At 49.0% G+C, this 19,237-nt stretch overlaps 1 protein-coding gene across 1 annotated transcript in view; it reads left to right on the forward strand.

Annotated features, from left to right (window-relative positions):
- USH2A (usherin) overlaps positions 1–19,237 on the forward strand; it is a 994,545-nt gene that overhangs the window by 268,801 nt on the left and 706,507 nt on the right. Inside the window, exons 18-19 of the mRNA XM_073553328.1 lie at positions 2,711–2,883; positions 5,490–5,634. Of these exons, the coding sequence (XP_073409429.1) occupies positions 2,711–2,883; positions 5,490–5,634 (318 nt within the window). The remainder of the gene's footprint in view (positions 1–2,710; positions 2,884–5,489; positions 5,635–19,237) is intronic.

The following is a 19,237-nucleotide window of genomic DNA, read 5'->3' on the forward strand; positions in this document are numbered from 1 at the left end:
CGCAGCCCCTCCAGCAGTATTTCCACCACACACTACACAGATTTATAATGTGTGTATTTAAATAAAAATGACCAGTTTTATGGTTTCAAAGCTTTATTAAACAAGTTTATTAAAATTTTAAAAAAGTTTACTAAAAAAAACATTTTTCAATAAAAGTTAAATTATTTTACACTGGTTGTCTGTCATTTCTTTCTGCGGCGAAAAAGGTTAAATACAGGGTATTTAAAAGGTGAAATGGTATTCAAAACTAGGTATATAACTGTGGGTAAATTTTAGCTTTTTGCCACAGTTGTGTTCCTGGTTGTGTTTGAAGCAAAGTGTTTCTCCTAAAAAGTTGTGTTTATTGTTGGTGATTTCCTAACAATGTACACAACTTTTGTTAAAAGGTGAAATACTTTGCATAAAACACAACCAGGTACACACCTGTGGCCTAAAGCTAAAAATAGAGACCATGACAAGATAGCCAACTTTGGTTGGCAAAGGTATATACTGTTGGTACAGAAGGTACACAAGTTTGGTTGGGCACAAATCTTTCACACTCTGTCATCCTGCCAGTGTACTCTGCCTTGAGGTGACATAAAGTATAGTGCAAAATTGTCCCTCATTACTGAAACCGTCACAGAACTTCTAGTGGTAATGTCCTGGTAATCTTGCAAGGTGGTTTCTTCAGAGGTGTCCTCAATGGAAATGGGTTCCTTGCAGATAACAAAATTGTGGAGTACCACGCACGCTTTGATCACCTCGTCCACAGTTTCTGTCTTGAGGTTGATCGCAGTCAATAGGACCCGCCATTTGGCTGTCAGAATACCAAAGGTACATTCAACCATTCTTCTTGCTCTTGTGAGGCGGTAATTAAAAATGCGTTTTGGTCTTGTCAATCCTCTGCTAGAGTACGGTTTCAAAAGGTGTTCTGACAGCTGGAAGGCTTCATCCCCTACACAGACAAATGGCATAGGTGGACCAGATGTTTGCGGCAGCGGTCTAGGTGGTGGGAACTGGAAGGTGTTTCCATACAGTTTACGCCCCATGGCAGACAGTTTGAAAACTTGAGAGTCATTGGAGCGGCCATAGGCCCCAATATCAACCGCAATAAATTTGTATTCCGCGTCAGCGATGGCCATGAGGACAATTGAAAAATATTTCTTGTAATTGAAATATTCCGATCCCGATCCAGCTGGCTTTACAATGCGGATATGTTTCCCGTCCACAGCGCCCAAGCAGTTGGGAAACTGACATATCTGTTGAAACTTGTCAGCAATTTCAATCCACCTCTCTGTTGTGGGCTCTGGTAAAAACTCTTCAGCTAAGGAGTCCCACAGTGCACGGCATGTGACTTCACAATTCCAGATATGGTGGAAATCCCGAGTCTGTACTGGAAATGCAGTGACGAAAGGGATTCTCCAGTTGCAAGAAATCTGTGGGGAATTAAAAAACAATAAATTAGTTTTAAATCACAGCATTACATACCAAAACTGAGCTATAACACTTGGAGATACAAACTACCACCAACAAGATTGCAGTGAAAGTGTGCTCTGATGCGATCACATCCAATAAATGTGGCTTACCTTAAAGTCACCATCAGACGCTCTGCGGGTGAAACAGAGAAGCGGCAATAGGTGTCCGCTTTTCTTATGAGGTGTGCAATGCGCTCCACCAAGTAATCAAAATTCTCCATTTTCATCCTAACATATCCAAAAAATTTATCCGGGTTTCGTCGAAGGTCCATGCAGAGTGTAGAATAGACCCCACGCGTCATTCTCTTGGCTGTGATGGGGTGGATCCACAAACGTCGTCTACGATGCCTGATGCGCTGCTGTCTCGCTCTCTCCTTCTCCAGAACAATCACCCTCAAACGATTCGCCTCCGCTGTAAAATCCGCCAAATTCTTCAAAATATTTCCAATGACAACATCCATCTTCGCCAGTAACTTGCTCTTCTCTCCAACCTGCACTTTCTCCTCTACAACCTGTCAAAGAAGGGCTGTAGGAACATGCTATATATAGTTTTCCAGTAGCCAATCCCGTTCGGAAGGCCACAAGGGTCAATTTTAAAAACCGGATCCGGCGTAATCCGTCGAAAAACGGATAGAAAAACGGATGAACCGGATGAGACGGATCCGGTTTTGTCTGTCAAGAAAAAGACGGATCCGGCAGAAAACCGGATCCGTCACATCCGGTTTTACTAAACATTTGCCGGATCCGGCGTTCCGGCACGACGCCGGATCGCGCCTGACGCCGAAAACCTGAAGTGTGAAAGTAGCCTTACTTGTCATTCCCGAGTGAACCGGTGATTCTCTGCCACTGCTCTTGGTGTCTGGCATTGGTTGCAGCGCTGGCATCACAGCACAGCAGCCTGTGAGTGAGCCCAGCAACTCTGCCAGGGTAGAATCCCCATCTCCAGAGCTGCTGAGCTCATAGATTTACTGTGGTGCTGCAGCCAATGCCAGACAGACTGGGAACAGAAGCAGAAACTCCTCGCTGGACCTAGAAATGGTGTGTAATGAACGGTCTGGTTTTTCTTTACACCAAACTGTGCCCAGAAACCAAGGTTCCCTGAAAAGGAATAACCCCTTTAAGCAGTGAGACATTTTATTGTAAGTGTAGTATTGGCGCCCCTTCTAGTGAATAGGGTTTGTCCAAAGCAAAGAACCCCTTGAACCTTTCTATGTTGATTCAGATTATGGCTAAATTCGCTAATACTCCATTTACAGAACCCATATACATGGCTCCTCCATCGGTGTTTCCACTTTCATCAAATTCTCTAAATGTGTCCTGGGAGAAGCCAAGCAACAATGTCGCAAGAGGGGAAATTTCTGGTTATACAATCAACATGGTATCCAGGGATCAAGTGGAGATATCGGACATGAGAGGAGTGTCTTCTCAGGTACATTCACTTCCTTTCCCGGTAGATTCTTCACAGGGAAATCTATTTACTGGAGAATGCAGCAATTCCAGAATACTGATGTCTGATAGAAACACATACAGTGGCTATGGAAAGTATTCAGAACCCTTTAAATTTTTCCCTCTTAGTTTCATTGAAGCCATTGGTAAATTCAAAAAAGTTCATTTTTTTCTCATTAATGTACACTCTGCACCCCATCTTGACTGAAAAAAAAAACAGAAATGTATACATTTTTGCAAATTTATTAAAAAAGAAAAACTGAAATCTCACATGGTCATAAGTATTCAGCCCCTTTGCTCAGTATTGAGTAGAAGCACCTTTTGAGCTTGTACAGCCATGAGATTTCTTGGGATTGATGCAACAAGTTTTTGGGGGTCCTCTGCCATTCTTCCTTGCAGATCCTCTCCAGTTCCATCAGGTTGGATGGTGAACGTTGGTGGACAGCCATTTTCAGGCCTCTCCAGAGATGCTCAGTTGGGTTTAGGTCAATAGGGTTTAAGTTTACCAAATGGCTGCAATGAAACAAAGAGTGAAAAATTTTAAGGGGTCTGAAGACTATCCATACCCACTGTTTCTATCTACTAAATAAAGTTGTTATAATTTAGGATTATTCCATTGATAATGATAATATTATTCAGAGCACAATGTGGCGCCATATAGAGTGCCTACAGATCTGTAGTGTCTCCTTGGATCAGTCATTTTTCCACCACATCCAGCAAATGAACCATTGGATTGAGATCTGGGAAATTTGAGAAAAGTCATCATCACTTTGATATCTTTGTTATATTCCTCAAACCATATATGATGGTTTCTTCAGTGTGGCAGCAGCATTATCCTTCTAAAAGAGGTCACTGACTTTAGGAAATATGGCTGACATGACAGGTGATACTTGGTCTGTACAATATTTGCTACGAGTCACATCCACAAGACACCAGGACTCAGTTTTCCAGCAGACCATTACCCCATTACACTGCCTCTGCCAGCTTGCCCTCTCTTCCCCAGGTAAGTCATGCACATGCACCTTGACGTCCACCTGATGTAAGACAAAAAGGTCTTTTACCAGACGAGGCCACCTTCCTCCATTGCTCTATTGCTCCAGTTCCGATGCTCGATGCTCACTTTCTCACTTTTAGACTCCTTGTGTAGGGGACATGGGTCAGCATGGATGCTTAAACTGGTTTGCAGCTAGAGAGCCCCATATACAGTAAACCGATTCTCTGTGTGTATGTCATAACCCGCAGTGACTTCTTCAGTAATTTGTGCTACTGTAGCTCTTCTGTGGGATCTGACCATGGCTGGCTATGTGCCTTGGTCTACTTCCTTAGATCTTTCTGTAGGTGCTAACCACTGCATAATGGGAACACCACACAGGAAGATTTACAAAATAACGACCACACCCCAAAAAACCTATAATGGGAACTCAACAAGACTCACTGTTTCCCAGGAACATCCTACAAGAACTCTCATGGTCTATAAACAACCCACAAAAACTGCTGTATGCCGGAAAGACCCCACAAGGCCTGATAGTTTACCAGGAGCACCCCACAAGACATGCCATAAACTTTGAACATCCCACAAGACTTGCTGTATACAATGAATACTCCACATGATCTACTGTATACTAGAAACACCCCACAAAACCTAATATATGCCCGTAAGATCCTACGAGAACTGTCATATAGAGAAAACACCCCACAAGACCTGCCATATACCGGAAACACCCCACAAGACCTGCCATATATGGAGAACACCCCACAAGACCCTTTTGTATACATGGAACTTTCCACAAGATCCTTTGTATACATGGAACATCCTACTAGACATATAATTTTCCTGGAACACTCCACAATACATACATATACCGGGAATAGCCAACAAGACATGCTATCTACCGGGAACACCCCACAAAACCAACCGTATACCGGCAACACTGCACAAGATCTGCCATACACTGAGAACATCCCACAAGACCCTTTTCATACCGGAACTTCCCACAAGACTCCTTGTATACCGGGAACTTCCAACAAGTTCTTCAATATACCGGGAAATAAAAGCCCTAAAAACATATCATTTTCCTGGAACATTCCACAATACATACAGTACCATATACTGGAACACTCCACAAGACATGCCATATATCCTGAAGACCCCACGAGAATTGCTGTATACCCTGAATACTCCATATGACCTGCCGTATACCAGAAAACCCCACAAGTCCTGATATACATGGAGAACACCCCACAAGCCCTGCTGTAGACTGAAAAGTGGGAATATCGCACAAGACCTGTCATATTCGGGATACTCTGATCTAGTTGTTTACCAATTTCAATGTGGCCTTCATGGGTCTACCAGATATCTATATTTGTCCATTTTTCTTGTTTCCAACACATCAGCTTCAAGAACTGACTGATCACTTGCTACCTGATATTTCCACCCCGGACAGGAGCCATTGTCACCAGATAATCCATGTTCTTCACTGCTCGTGTGGATGGTTTCCAGTAATGGCCGATCAGTGTGTGACATATCACATACGTTTGCATGCAGTGATGGGCTCAGCTTTGATCTTGGTATGTTGGATTTCCCTCCAGGTGCTGTATGTAGCAGAGAGTCATGAAGTCTATTATGAAGTGACAGGACTGGAGGCCTACCATGATTACGCCTTCACCGTCACCCTCTGCAATAAGATCGGTTGTGTGACAAGTAATCCTGCCACCGGAAAGACTTTAGCTTCAGGTAAGAGGTTTTTATAAACTCTCCATCACCCACAAATAAATCAGAAATACACGACCTGCGGGAAGCAGCGCACGATTTCATAGATTGTGAGCCGTGTGCAAAGGAAATGTAACCTATAAAATGATAAACTGAGGGACGGCTGTCAGACGGCTGACATTCCTGGGACTCGTCACTGTCAATGTTATGTAATAAGCAGATATGGTACAGATGTAGCATAACTGAGAAAGCCCCAAATGGCTTGGTACTAAAGGGGTTAAAAGAAATGTTCAACTTTTAAAACATTTTTACAGTTTTTATATGGATATAAGCTACATAAAATGTTCAGTCATATGACGATACTTTGTATTGCTTCACTTGCTCTTAGGATTACAGTCTGTACTTCAGAGCAATATTCACAGTTCTATCAGAAAACATGTTCATAAATTATGTAATGTATGCACACAGTGACTGCACCAGCAGAATAGTGAGTGCAGCTCTGGAGTATAATACAGGAGGTAACTCAGGATCAGTAATGTAATGTATGTACACAGTGACTGCACCAGCAGAATAGTGAGCGCAGCTCTGGAGTATAATATAGGATGTAACTCAGGATCAGTAATGTAATGTATGTACACAGTGACTGCACCAGCAGTATAGTGAGTGCAGCTCTGGGGTATAATACAGGATGTAACTCAGGATCAGTAATGTAATGTATGTACACAGTGACTGCACCAGCAGAATAGTGAGTGCAGCTCTGGAGTATAATACAGGATGTAACTCAGGATCAGTAATGTAATGTATGTACACAGTGACTGCACCAGCAGACTAGTGAGTGCAGCTCTGGAGTATAATACAGGATGTAACTCAGGATCAGTAATGTAATGTATGTACCCAGTGACTGCACCAGCAGAATAGTGAGTGCAGCTCTGGGGTATAATACAGGATGTAACTCAGGATCAGTAATGTAATGTATGTACACAGTGACTGCACCAGCAGAATAGTGAGTGCAGCTCTGGAGTATAATACAGGATGTAACTCAGGATCAGTAATGTAATGTATGTACACAGTGACTGCACCAGCAGAATAGTGAGTGCAGCTCTGGGGTATAATACAGGATGTACTGTAACTCAGGATCAGTAATGTAATGTATGTACAGTGACTGCACCAGCAGAATACTGAGTGCAGCTCTGGACACACCCAGGAAGAGGAGGAGCGTCTGTGCTGAGCATCTGCAGGCTGGGGTTTTGCTAAGCTCCTGGGAAGGGAGGTTTTTCCTGCAAGGACTTTCCATCTGCCCCCTTCCCAGGAAAGAGGACTCTCCTTGGGACTGAGCGCCGGGGCTGTGCCCCTGGCTCCCACCCTCCGGCAAGCCAGCTGGGGGTGGGGGGCCTCATCCACCACCAGGAGGCCCAAGGCACAGCCAGCTAGTCCCAGGGATGGGGAAAAAGCGGACCCCAGGGGGCCGCAAGGCTCCAGGGTCCGGGACCCCCGAAGTGAAGGCTGTGGCGGGCCCTTCCCCCGGAGGTGCAGCAGCCGGCAGAGGTGAGGCAGGGCCCCCCCTTAACATCTGGGGCTCCAAGGTTGCGGGAGAGCCAGCTACCACCTACGCCTCCCGCATTCATGCCCACCTCTCCGAGTACGAGGAGGCCGGCAAGCAGCTCAGGAGACTCCGGGGGGAGTTGGAGGGAGCCCGGGTCATCAGTAAAAACAGGCTCCCTGCCTCAAAGAGAGCGGAGGTCACCACCACGGTCAAGCGGCTGAAAGGGGAGATTCGGGCCCTGGAGGACCGGCGAAGTACCATCATGGCCGGCAGCGGCCCCTTCCAGGAAAAGCTTCAAAACGAGGACCGGTTCAGGGCCATGGCCGGTGGGTCTCCTGGGGGGTCAGGAGTCCCCATCCAGGTGGAGGAAAGCGAGGAGGAGGAAGAGCAAGATGGCGCCCACACCACATCCGGGCCACCTCCACCTGAAGACCTGGCGGACACCAGCGTGAGTCAGGTAACATGCAGCGGGATAGCCCCCGAGCAGGTGGCCCTCCCGCTGGACTCCAGTAACGCGGAGGAAAGCGGGAGCGAGGGGGAGGATGGAGGGAGCGGGAATAGTTCTGAGGGGGGCTGCCTCATCCTTAAACAAGTACGGCAGACTGAATCCCCAGCACGGTTTGGCACGCTGTTGTTTGGGTATGAAGTCTGCCCGGAGGATGAGGCAACCGGGAAGAGGAGAAACAGGAGGCACAGGCGTAAGGCCTCTGAAGGCGTGGAGGAACAACTGGTTTTTGCTCCTCTTCCCGGGGCCCCTCTGTCCCGCTGTGTGGAACCCGCTACCCACCCCGGCTCGGGCCCTGTGGTGGGTCCGCAGCGAGGGAGCGGGGAGAGAGATGACTGTTGTGACCTGACTGTCGCATCTGGTGACAGTTCAGACCAGGGCAGCGACATGGAGGTCGGTGCTGGTTGTGGTGTTGGTGGTGGTGTCCAGGCTCAGCCCTCGGTGGCAGGGGGGGCTGGCCTGGCACCAGGTAAAGTTGGTACAGCCAGGGCCGCACCTCCGGCAGCGAGTGCTGGGGCTTCTGGACCCCCCACGTACGGATCCGCTAAGTCTGGATCGCTAGTGGGGGTCCAGAAGCCTAGGAAGGGCGAACAGAACATCAAGCAGCAGCTGAGGCGGTGCAAAGTGCTGGTTGCTCCCATGTCGGCGCCTGTGGTGAGAGCGGGGTCTCCGGCACGTCGACCCAAAAAGGGGTCCGTGCAGGGGGCTCCGCCGCCGCTGGGCGACGAGGGGGAGTGGCCGGCCTTGCCTGTCTCAAGTGGTGGGCATGGGGTGGCAGCGGTGGTCCGTGAGGGGGGCGTGGCCTCCCCGAGTGTTGCCCGGCCTGCAAAGGCTGTGGCGTGCGGGGGGGCATGTCCTCCTCGGCCGTCGTCCCACCTTCTGCGTCGCCCGGGGGGGCATGGCCTTGCAAGGGGTCGCTGCTCTGCCCGTGGTAGCTGTGACTGGCGGGGGGGCGTGGCCTCAGCGGTCGCGACTCCGCCCGCTGTGCTCGCGTCACCCGGGGGGCCGTGGCTCTGCCTGGGGTGGCTGCGACCGGCGGGGGGGGCGTGGCCGCTGCGGGCCCGCTGCCCTCTGTCCCACCCACCCTTCCAAGTAATGCTGTGCTGCCCCCAAAAGCTGGCGGGGAGTTGTCGGGGTCCCCGGCCCACCTACCTTCATCTGAGGGTGCGGGGACTCTGGCGCTCCCTGGCAAGCCGGCGGTGGGGGTGAAGAAAAGTGCAGAGCAGGGAGCGGTGCCAGTGGCCGTCCCTGCCCAGAGTAAACAAAACTCAGCAAAAGAAAAAAAATGGAGCTGAAACCAGGAGCTGCTGTTGCTCCTAGGCCCAGCCAGGGCAGAGTGCATGATGTCATCAGCACTGAGGCATTTAAAGGGGCAGCGGCGCTCCTGGACAGGAGCTGGAGTAGCTCCCAGCAAGAGAGCTCAGGGCACCCAGCAGGCAAAGAGAGGAACTACACTGGTTTGGGAAATGTTAAAAATGTAAAAAATGTAAATAATGTTGCTATGTTCACCAATTGTGCGAGTGAGAGTGAGTACGAAAGCGGAGTGGACATATTTGAGGAGATGTTTGCTGAAGTGAATGGTGATATGAGTGACATGGATGAGGGAGTGAGTGCTACTGTGAATGTGGGTGAGTGTGCTGGAGTGAATGCAAATAATAAAAGAGTGAATGGGAGAGTGAGTGGGAGGACGAATGAGGGTGCTGGCACAAGTGGTGGTAGTGGTGGGAGGGCTGGCCAGTCTGCCCCCCTGGCCGCAAGACCCCAACATAGTTATGTGGGGGCCGCGGCTGGGGGTCGGGGTGGTCCTCGGGGTGGTCCTGGGGGGGTCTCCTCGCCTCCGGGCTCCAGGGACGGCGCTTTGCACCACCGTTTCCTGGAGGCCCTCAAAAAAGGAGAAAGGTCGATAGTGGTAGAGGGGAGGACAGTGGACTTGTCTTTCTGGATAGAGAGACACGGCCTTGCTGCCTTCCAAAACCAAAGGGAGGGAGGGACTGTTTGGTCTCTCCCCACAGCCGGGCAGGGGCCGCAAAGGAGGAATGTGGTCCGTCTTAGGTGGGGGGGGCAGTGAAGCTTGTCCACCTAGGAGCAAGGTGGTGGAGCTCCTCCTTAAGATAGGCTTCGGGGCGAATGACATCTTTGCCCTGATACATCCTTCGGCGTCCCGCTTCTTCGACGTCAGCTTTGTGCAGCCAGAGGGGCTTGAGCTCTTCTGGTCTAACTATGAGCTGGTGCGGGAAGAGCCCGGATGGCGAGACTTCGTTGCGCAAGCGGTGTCTCGCCAAAATTCCGTCAAGCGAGTGACCGTGGTCACTTGTAACGAGTCACTTGCCGGCATGGACATTATGACGTGGCTTTCCCGTTACGGGGAAGTCACCGAGGTCCCCAAAAAGAACAGGGACGAATTCGGCATCTGGTCGGGGGGGCTGGACCTTCATGGTTAAACTGAAGGTTTCCGGCGGCACGGTCACCCACATCCCTTCCTCGGCGTTCCTGGGAAGGGACAGGATCCTGGTCTTCTACCAGGGGCAACCGAAGGTCTGCCACAAGTGCGGCGACCCCACTCACTTCAGCGCTAGCTGCAAAGTACAGAAATGTGCCTTGTGTGGTGGGGTAGGTCATCTGGCCGCCTCGTGTAAAGACATTCGGTGTCACTTGTGTGGTGACCTAGGTCACCCTCTCAGCCGCTGCCCTCGCTCCTTTTCTAATGCCGCTGCAGGCCCGGCGGGAGGAGTCCGTGAGGGAGAAACCTCTGGCGGCGCTCCTGCAGCTGTGGCAGGTGGTGGCGGAGGGGAAGGGGCTGAGGGACCGGTGAGGAAGGGCAATGCCAAGGTGAGGGGCCCCGCGTATGTGCGGAGGCAAGAAAAACGCCATGGGGGTGGGGGGCAGGTGAAGTCTCGGGCAACCGGGTCGATGCCTGCTCCTCCCTCCAGGCCCGTGGCAAAAGCCTCTGAGGTCCTGAGGGAGAGTGTGGTGAGAGAGGAGATCAGGAGGATGGAGAGGGAGGATAAAGCGGCTGACTCGGACGGGTCCTCACAGTATGAAAGTGTTGATGAGGAGGTCCAGGAGCAGCCTACAGCAGCGGGTGGCAAAAGTAAACGTGCCAATCGTAACAAATCGGGGGGAAGAAGGCTGGCAAGCCTTCAAAATCTCCCCCGCCCCCGACCACCAGGGTGCGCACGGAAGGGCCCGCTGACCCCCCTCTGATTGATCTCTCCAACCGGTTCAGCGTCCTCGGAGGCTCGGATGATGGGCCGCAAGACGAGGATGCTGGGCCGGGGGTACCACCGGAGGGTCCTTCGGGGGATGGTGGGGTCCGTCCCTCAGGGGGCAGTGTTCCTCCTGGGGGGGACAGACCTGGAACCCGGGGGCAAGGACACCGGGGGGGTGGGATGGACACAACGGGAGCTTCCCTGAAAAGGAAGGTGTCCGACCCCTCCCCAGGTGGAGGTGATAGCAGTGGTAAGAAGTTGGCCATCCAACTTGATCACCCATGATGGCGGAACTCGCCCCGTTGACGCTGGCATCTATTAATGTTGCCAGCATAAAGTCAGATGCGGCTCGCTTCACGGCCTTTGATTTTTTCTCCCGGATTGAGGCAGAAATTTTATTCTTGCAAGAGACCAGACTAACAGACATGGGGGCCATCTATAAAGCACGGAGGGAGTGGAGGTGCGGGCCCTCATACTGGTCTCTTGCGGCCGAGCCGTATAGCGGGGTGGCAGTCCTTTTTAAGACTGCAGCTGTTGAATGCCGACGGGTTACTGAGTTGGAAATGGGGAGGTGCCTGATCCTAGATGTCTTCATGAGGGGACAAGAGCTCCGGCTCATCAACATCTACGGCCCGCAGTCCAAGTGGGACCGCAAATGTCTCTTCCTGAGGATCAAGCCCTTTCTTTTTACGAGCCGGCAGGTGGTCTTCGGTGGGGACTTCAACACCATTACGAGGTCCCGTGACCGGGGGGGGTCCCGGAGATCGCCTGGCTTATGATAGCGTCGCGTTGAATAGCATAGCCAGCGAAGCTCGCCTGGTGGATGTCCACATCCGGCACACCCCAGGTCACGGAGGTTTCACCTACCATAGGGGTAGCTGTAGGTCTAGAATAGACAGGTTTTTTTTGAAGGAGGACGCCATCTTTTCTGCTGTGTCCGCCGTTGAGGTGGAGTTCTCCGATCACTGTCTAATTTTCTTTTCTCTGAATGTTGCAGAGACTCATCGGATGGGAAGAGGGCTGTGGAAGCTCAATTCGTCCCTGCTGGAAGAAGCGGAGGTGAGACAATCCTTCGAGGACTTACTTCAGAGCCAGGTACCGCTGTTGGATCTCTGTAGTAGTAAGTCAGAGTGGTGGGAGATCTTCAAAAAGCGGGTGGCGGGGTTCTTCCGTCAGCTCTCGAGCCTCAGGAGTCTGAACAGGCACCGCTTGTACCAGGCCCTGGGGAGGAAACTCGAGCAGCTTGTCTCGACTGGAGGTGACCGAGAGGAAATCTCCAGAGTGAAATCTTTGCTCAAGAGGTGTCAGTATGATAGACACACATCTTTAGTTTTTGAGAGGGACTTCGGGAAGTACCGCTCACCCGACCCTTACAGAAACTGTAAGATGTCAGTGAATTGTAAGATGGTGACAGGACTGATCGACAGTACGGGGTCCCTGAACAGATCCAAATCAGGGATCCTGGAGGTGGTCAGATCCTTCTACTCACACCTCTTGGAAAAGAAGGATCTGGATCGGGACAGGATGTCGGCTTTCCTGGCTGAAACCGTCCCTGAGCCAGGGGGTGATCCCTCTCTTGGTGTTTTGGCAGAGGAAATCAGGGAAGAGGAAGTGAGACTGGCCATTGATGGGCTTCGGCCCAAGAAATCGCCAGGTCCGGATGGCTTAACATCCGAGTTCTATAAGACTTTTAGGGACTCCTTGGTCCCCCTCTTGACAGGGGTATTTAATGAGTGTCTCTCCTCGGGCACTCTTCCCGACTCAATGAGGAAGTCAGCCCTCATTATTCTGTCAAAGGGTAAGGATCCGTCCCGTATCGAGAATTGGCGTCCCATAGCGCTTCTCGATACGGACCGGAAGGTTCTGGCCAAGGTGCTGTTTAATCGGCTGGTGAAGTTTGCACCCCGGCTCCTTTCAGGGGCCCAGCATTGCTCTGTTCCGGGCCGCAGTACTTTTAGTGCTGTGCTCGGTGTCCGAGAGGCAGTGGAGCAGGGTAGGGCAGGTCACTGGAGGGGGTACTTGCTGTCATTAGATCAAGCGAAAGCCTTTGACCGGGTCAACCACGAGTACCTCTGGTCCGTCCTTTTGAGGTATGGTCTGCCTGGGAGGTTTGTAAAATGGTTAGAGATCTTGTACCAAGGGGCTGAGACTTTTCCGCTGGTGAACGGTTGGTCAGGTCGCCCTTTTGAGGTGGGTTCTGGGGTCCGTCAGGGCTGTCCGCTGAGCCCGCTTTTATACGTGTTCGCGATCGATCCCTTCCTAAGGAGGGTAGATCGTGGACCGTTGGCGGGAGTCGGGATGGACCAGGCGGGCTCTGGGTCCTCTCTGAGGGTGGTGGCATATACCGATGATGTTTCCCTTTTCGTGTCCTCGAGAAGGGAGGCGGATTGGGTCATGTCGGAGGTAGTGCGCTACTCGGAGGCATCCGGGTCCATGATCAACCGGGATAAGTGTGAAAGTCTCTGGCTGGGAGGGGGAGATCCCAGGTTTGATCTCCCGGACACCCTTCCAGGGCCCCAGGCCACTGCCAAAATTCTAGGCATCAAATTTGGCCCCAGGGATTACCCCCAGCAAAATTGGGAGGGCAGACTTAAGATCGCCGCCCAAAAGGTGGACCAATGGAAGGGTTGGTCTTTAACCCTGAGGGAAAGGGTTGCCCTGGCTAAAGGCTTTCTGCTACCTTTATTAATATACCTGGGCAGTGTGTGCATCTTGCCGGAACCTCTCTGGACACGGGTCTATAGCCTGTTCTTCCAATTGTTATGGGGGAATAGGCTTAACCTAATCAAGAGGGAGGTTACATACCGTACGAGGAGACTAGGTGGGTTGGGTATGGTCAACCCGGTGGTGTTTCTAGTAAACACCTTTCTTAAGACTAACATCTCCAACCTCTGGCTAGAGAGGGCTCCTCCGTGGGTAGTCTCCTGCAAGGGTTGGCTTTGGCCTTTCTTCCAGGAATGGGAGACAGGAGGGCAGGTGAAGGACCTACGCACACCTCATGGGCATCTCCCGGCTTACGCTACCCCGGTTCTGAAGGTGATCCGCCGGTGGGGTCTGGGAATGTGGGAAATCAGGACCATGTCGAGGCAATGCCTTGACAGGAGGGTCCTGTTGACACATTTCCAGAAGCCCCTGGCCCTTAAGGATTGCCCAGGCCGGGATCTGGAGGTCGGGCTGGGGCTTTTAAATTCTAAGCGGATCCCCATGAAGTTTTGGGACTTGACCTGGCGCTGCTTCCACGGGAGGCTGTATGTAAAGGATAACTTGAAGTTCAGGAAATCCGATGATCGGGGTTGTCCCCGTGAGGAGTGTGGCGACGTGCTGGAAAGCATGGAGCACTTCCTGCTTCATTGTCCCTTTAATGCAGAGGTTTACAACAGGGTGGGTGCTTCCATACGTTGGCCGCGGCTGGCGTCCCTCTCCTACGCTGAGTGGGCCTATGGAGCGTTCAGATCCCTGGGTGGCCGGGACCCGTGCACTTTATTCCTAGTCAGTGTAGTGGTTAGGTTCTACACTTGGAATGCACGGTGCCTAGTTTCGACGCGGAAAAAAACCCTTCCGAGGGATGAGGTGGTAGGAAACATCTTGGGTGACCTGGTGAAGGTCCGTTCTTTGGAGTTCGAAAGGTTGGGTGTGAGGAAGGCCTCTTGGCTTTGGAGGGGCCTCTCCTTTTAGAAACGCACTCAAGGGAGAGCTAGCTCCGTGTGAATGAGGGTAGGGATAGCATAAGTTTCACTGGGTGTTAGGGACAGAATTAGGGGCAGATAGGGACAGGGAGGGACAGGCACTGAGGGACAGATAGAGAGTTAGTTATGATAAGTTAGGTAGAGTAGGGGCAGGTAGGGACAGATAGGGACAGTTTCTTTAGGGACAGAAGTAGGGACAGTCTTAGTTGTTGAGGGACAGGGTGAATGTGTTAGTGAGGGATGGGGCCTCCAGAACTCCTTTCCTGGTGTTGGGCTGGTGCATGTCACTTTAGCTTTTTGTTTTGGAAGCATGAAATTTAATGGATATTGGGCTTGCAGGCACCAAACTTGGGCCTGTGGCAAGGTTTTTGGAAATGTGGTTAATACTTATTGTTTGGGTAATATTATCACTGGTTATAGCAGGTCGTATCTTAGGTGTATAACAAGTGTAGTATGTGCTTTTTGTGTATCTGTACATGTATGCAGTATTGTATGTATGTCGCTAGGATGGTGCTTTAAAAAAAAATGTATATATTATAGTTAGGAAAGGGGGAAGGGGTACAGTCAGGTTGGGTGGGGGTTTCTTGCGGGAGGGAGGGGGGAAGCTTGGACCCTGGAATGGACCCTGAGAAATCAAGGGCCGAAGATCAGAAGGAGATGGCCTGGGAACTACACCAAGGACCATGGGAAATATATAAGGAAATGTAGAGACGGGCCATAAACTTTCCTGGACCCTGAGGTGCTGTTTTTTTTCTGAGGCCATAAACTTTCATGGACCTAGGTGTGGAAAAGGCTACGAACTTGTGGACCTGTGGTGTGGGTGGTGGGAAAAAAAAAATAAAATAAAAAAATTAAAAAAAAAAAATAAAAAAAAAAATAAAAAAAATAAAATAAAAAAAAAATAAATTATATATATAAAAAAAAAAAAAAAAAAAAAAAAAGGGAAAAAGGGGGGTGGTTTCTTGCTGTGTTGAGGGGAAGTAGTTGAGGGTCTGCCAAGATGGCTGTTTTTTCTGTTTAAGGCAGTGGGCCAGAAAAAGTGTTTACTTTCCTGTTTTAAATCCAGTATATAGGAATGAATGGGAGCATGAGTGAAGGTGTGAGTGGGGTTGAATGTGAAGGAATGGATTTTTGTTTGTTTTCTTTGTTTTTTTTTTTGGAGGTTCCTGCTGGGGGTCCCTCAGGCTGCAAAGCCTGGAGACACTGCACTATGTCCTTCAGAGATGGACTGTCGTAAGCTAGCATATTTGCACAAGTTTTTTTTTGTATGTCGGTGTGGTTTATTTTAGTTCATGTATCGTGGTTTTTGATTTCTGGAATGTTGTTTTTGTCTGTCTTATGTATTGTGTTTTTGATATTTTTTATAATAAAAGAGATACAGGATGTAACTCAGGATCAGTAATGCAATGTATGCACACAGTGACTGCACCAGCAGAATAGTGAGTGCAGCTCTGTGGTATAATACAGGATGTAACTCAGGATCAGTAATGTAATGTATGCACACAGTGACTGCACCAGCAGAATAGTGAGTGCAGCTCTGGGGTATAATATAGGATGTAACTTAGGATCAGTAATGTATGCACACAGTCACTGCATCAGCAGAATAGTGAGTGCAGCTCTGGGGTATAATACAGGATGTAACTCAGGATCAGTAATGTAATGTATGTACACAGTGACTGCACCAGCAGAATAGTGAGTGCAGCTCTGGGGTATAATACAGGATGTAACTCAGGATCAGTAATGTAATGTATGCACACAGTGACTGCACCAGCAGAATAGTGAGTGCAGCTCTGGGGTATAATACAGGATGTAACTCAGGATCAGTAATGTAATGTATGTACACAGTGACTGCACCAGCAGACTAGTGAGTGCAGCTCTGGAGTATAATACAGGATGTAACTCAGGATCAGTAATGTAATGTATGTACCCAGTGACTGCACCAGCAGAATAGTGAGTGCAGCTCTGGAGAATAATACAGGATGTAACTCAGGATCAGTAATGTAATGTATGTACACAGTGACTGCACCAGCAGAATAGTGAGTGCAGCTCTGGAGTATAATACAGGATGTAACTCAGGATCAGTAATGTAATGTATGTACACAGTGACTGCACCAGCAGAATAGTGAGTGCAGCTCTGGGGTATAATACAGGATGTAACTCAGGATCAGTAATGTAATGTATGCACACAGTGACTGCACCAGCAGAATAGTGAGTGCAGCTCTGTGGTATAATACAGGATGTAACTCAGGATCAGTAATGTAATGTATGCACACAGTGACTGCACCAGCAGAATAGTGAGTGCAGCTCTGGGGTATAATACAGGATGTAACTCAGGATCATTAATGTAATGTATGCACACAGTGACTGCACCAGCAGAATAGTGAGTGCAGCTCTGGGGTATAATACAGGATGTAACTCAGGATCATTAATGTAATGTATGTACACAGTGACTGCACCAGCAGAATAGTGAGTGCAGCTCTGGGGTATAATACAGGATGTAACTCAGGATCAGTAATGTAATGTATGTACACAGTGACTGCACCAGCAGACTAGTGAGTGCAGCTCTGGAGTATAATACAGGATGTAACTCAGGATCAGTAATGTAATGTATGTACCCAGTGACTGCACCAGCAGAATAGTGAGTGCAGCTCTGGAGTATAATACAGGATGTAACTCAGGATCAGTAATGTAATGTATGTACACAGTGACTGCACCAGCAGGTTAGTGAGTGCAGCTCTGGAGTATAATACAGGATGTAACTCAGGATCAGTAATGTAATGTATGTACACAGTGACTGCACCAGCAGAATAGTGAGTGCAGCTCTGGGGTATAATACAGGATGTAACTCAGGATCAGTAATGTAATGTATGTACACAGTGACTGCACCAGCAGAATAGTGAGTCCAGCTCTGGGGTATAATACAGGATGTAACTCAGGATCAGTAATGTAATGTATGCACACAGTGACTGCACCAGCAGAATAGTGAGTGCAGCTCTGGGGTATAATACAGGATGTAACTCAGGATCATTAATGTAATGTATGCACACAGTGACTGCACCAGCAGAATAGTGAGTGCAGCTCTGGGGTATAATACAGGATGTAACTCAGGATCAGTAATGTAATGTATGTACAGTGACTGCACCAGCAGAATAGTGAGTGCAGCTCTGGGGTATAATACAGGATGTACTGTAACTCAGGATCAGTAGTGTAATGTATGTACAGTGACTGCACCAGCAGAATAGTGAGAGCAGCTCTGGGGTATAATACAGGATGTAACTCAGGATCAGTAATGTAATGTATGTACAGTGACTGCACCAGCAGAATAGTGAGTGCAGCTCTGGGGTATAATACAGGATGTAACTCAGGATCAGTAATGTAATGTATGTACACAGTGACTGCACCAGCAGAATAGTGAGTGCAGCTCTGGGGTATAATAAAGTATGCAACTCAAAATCAGGGCAATAAACCTCATTAAATACAAAGCTAAATGTACCCTTTAAATTATCTATTTTTTGTTGTGCTCAAAAGTTTACATATCCCGGCAGAATTTTTGCTTTCTTGGCCTTTTTTCAGGGAATATGAATGATAACACCAAAACTTTTTATCCACTCATGGTTAGTGGTTGGGTGAAGCCATTTATGGTCAGACTAATGTGTTTTCTCATTTTGAATCATAATGACAACCCAAAACATCCAAATGACCCTGATCAAAAGTTCACATACCCTGGTGATTTTGGCCTGATAACATGCACAAAAGTTGACACAAATGAGTTTGAATGGCTACTAAAGGTAACATTCTCACCTGTTACCTGTTTACTTGTAATCAGTGAGTGTGTATGAAAGCTGAGTGAGTTTCTGGGATCCAGACAGACTCTTGCATCTTTCATCCAGCCACTGACATTTCTGGATTGGGAGTCATGGGGAAAGCAAAAGAATTGTCAACGAATCTACGGGAAAAGGTAGTTGAACTGCATAAAACAGGAAAGGGATATAAAAAGATATCCAAGGAATTGATAATGCCAGTCAGCAGCGTTCAAACTGTGATTAACAAATGGAAAATCAGGGGCTCTGTAAAAACAAAACCATGGTCAGGTAGACCAACCAAAATTTTGTTCACAACTGCCAGGAAAATTGTTCGGGATGCAAAGAAAAACCCACAAATAACATCAGCTGAAATACAGGACTCTCCGAAAACTAGCGGTGTGGCTGTTTCAAGATGCACAATAAGGAGGCACTTGAAGAAAAATGGGCTGCATGTTCGAGCTGCCAGAAGAAAGCCATTACTGTGCAAATGCCACAAAGTATCTCGCCTACAATACGCAAAACAGCAGAGACAAGCCTCAAAACTTCTGGAACAAAGGAATTTGGAGTGATGAGACCAAAATTGAACTTTTTGGCCACAATCATAAACGTTACATTTGGAGAGAGGTCAGCAAGGCCTATGATGAATGAAACTCCATTCCTACTGTAAAGCATGGAGGTGGATTGCTGATGTTTTTGGGATGTGTGAGCTACAAAGACACAGGAAACTTTGTCAAAGTTGAAGGAAAGATGAATGCTGCACGTTATTCGCAAACACTGGAGGCAAATTTGCAATCATGAGCCCGGAAGCTGCGCATGTGACATACTTGTACGTTGCAATATGACAATGATCCAAAGCTCAAGGCCAAGTCAACCTGTCATTT

The sequence above is a fragment of the Dendrobates tinctorius genome, unplaced genomic scaffold (assembly GCF_039654945.1).
Source record: "Dendrobates tinctorius isolate UK_male_01 unplaced genomic scaffold, ASM3965494v1 ptg000201l, whole genome shotgun sequence".
Lineage (NCBI taxonomy): Eukaryota > Metazoa > Chordata > Amphibia > Anura > Dendrobatidae > Dendrobates > Dendrobates tinctorius.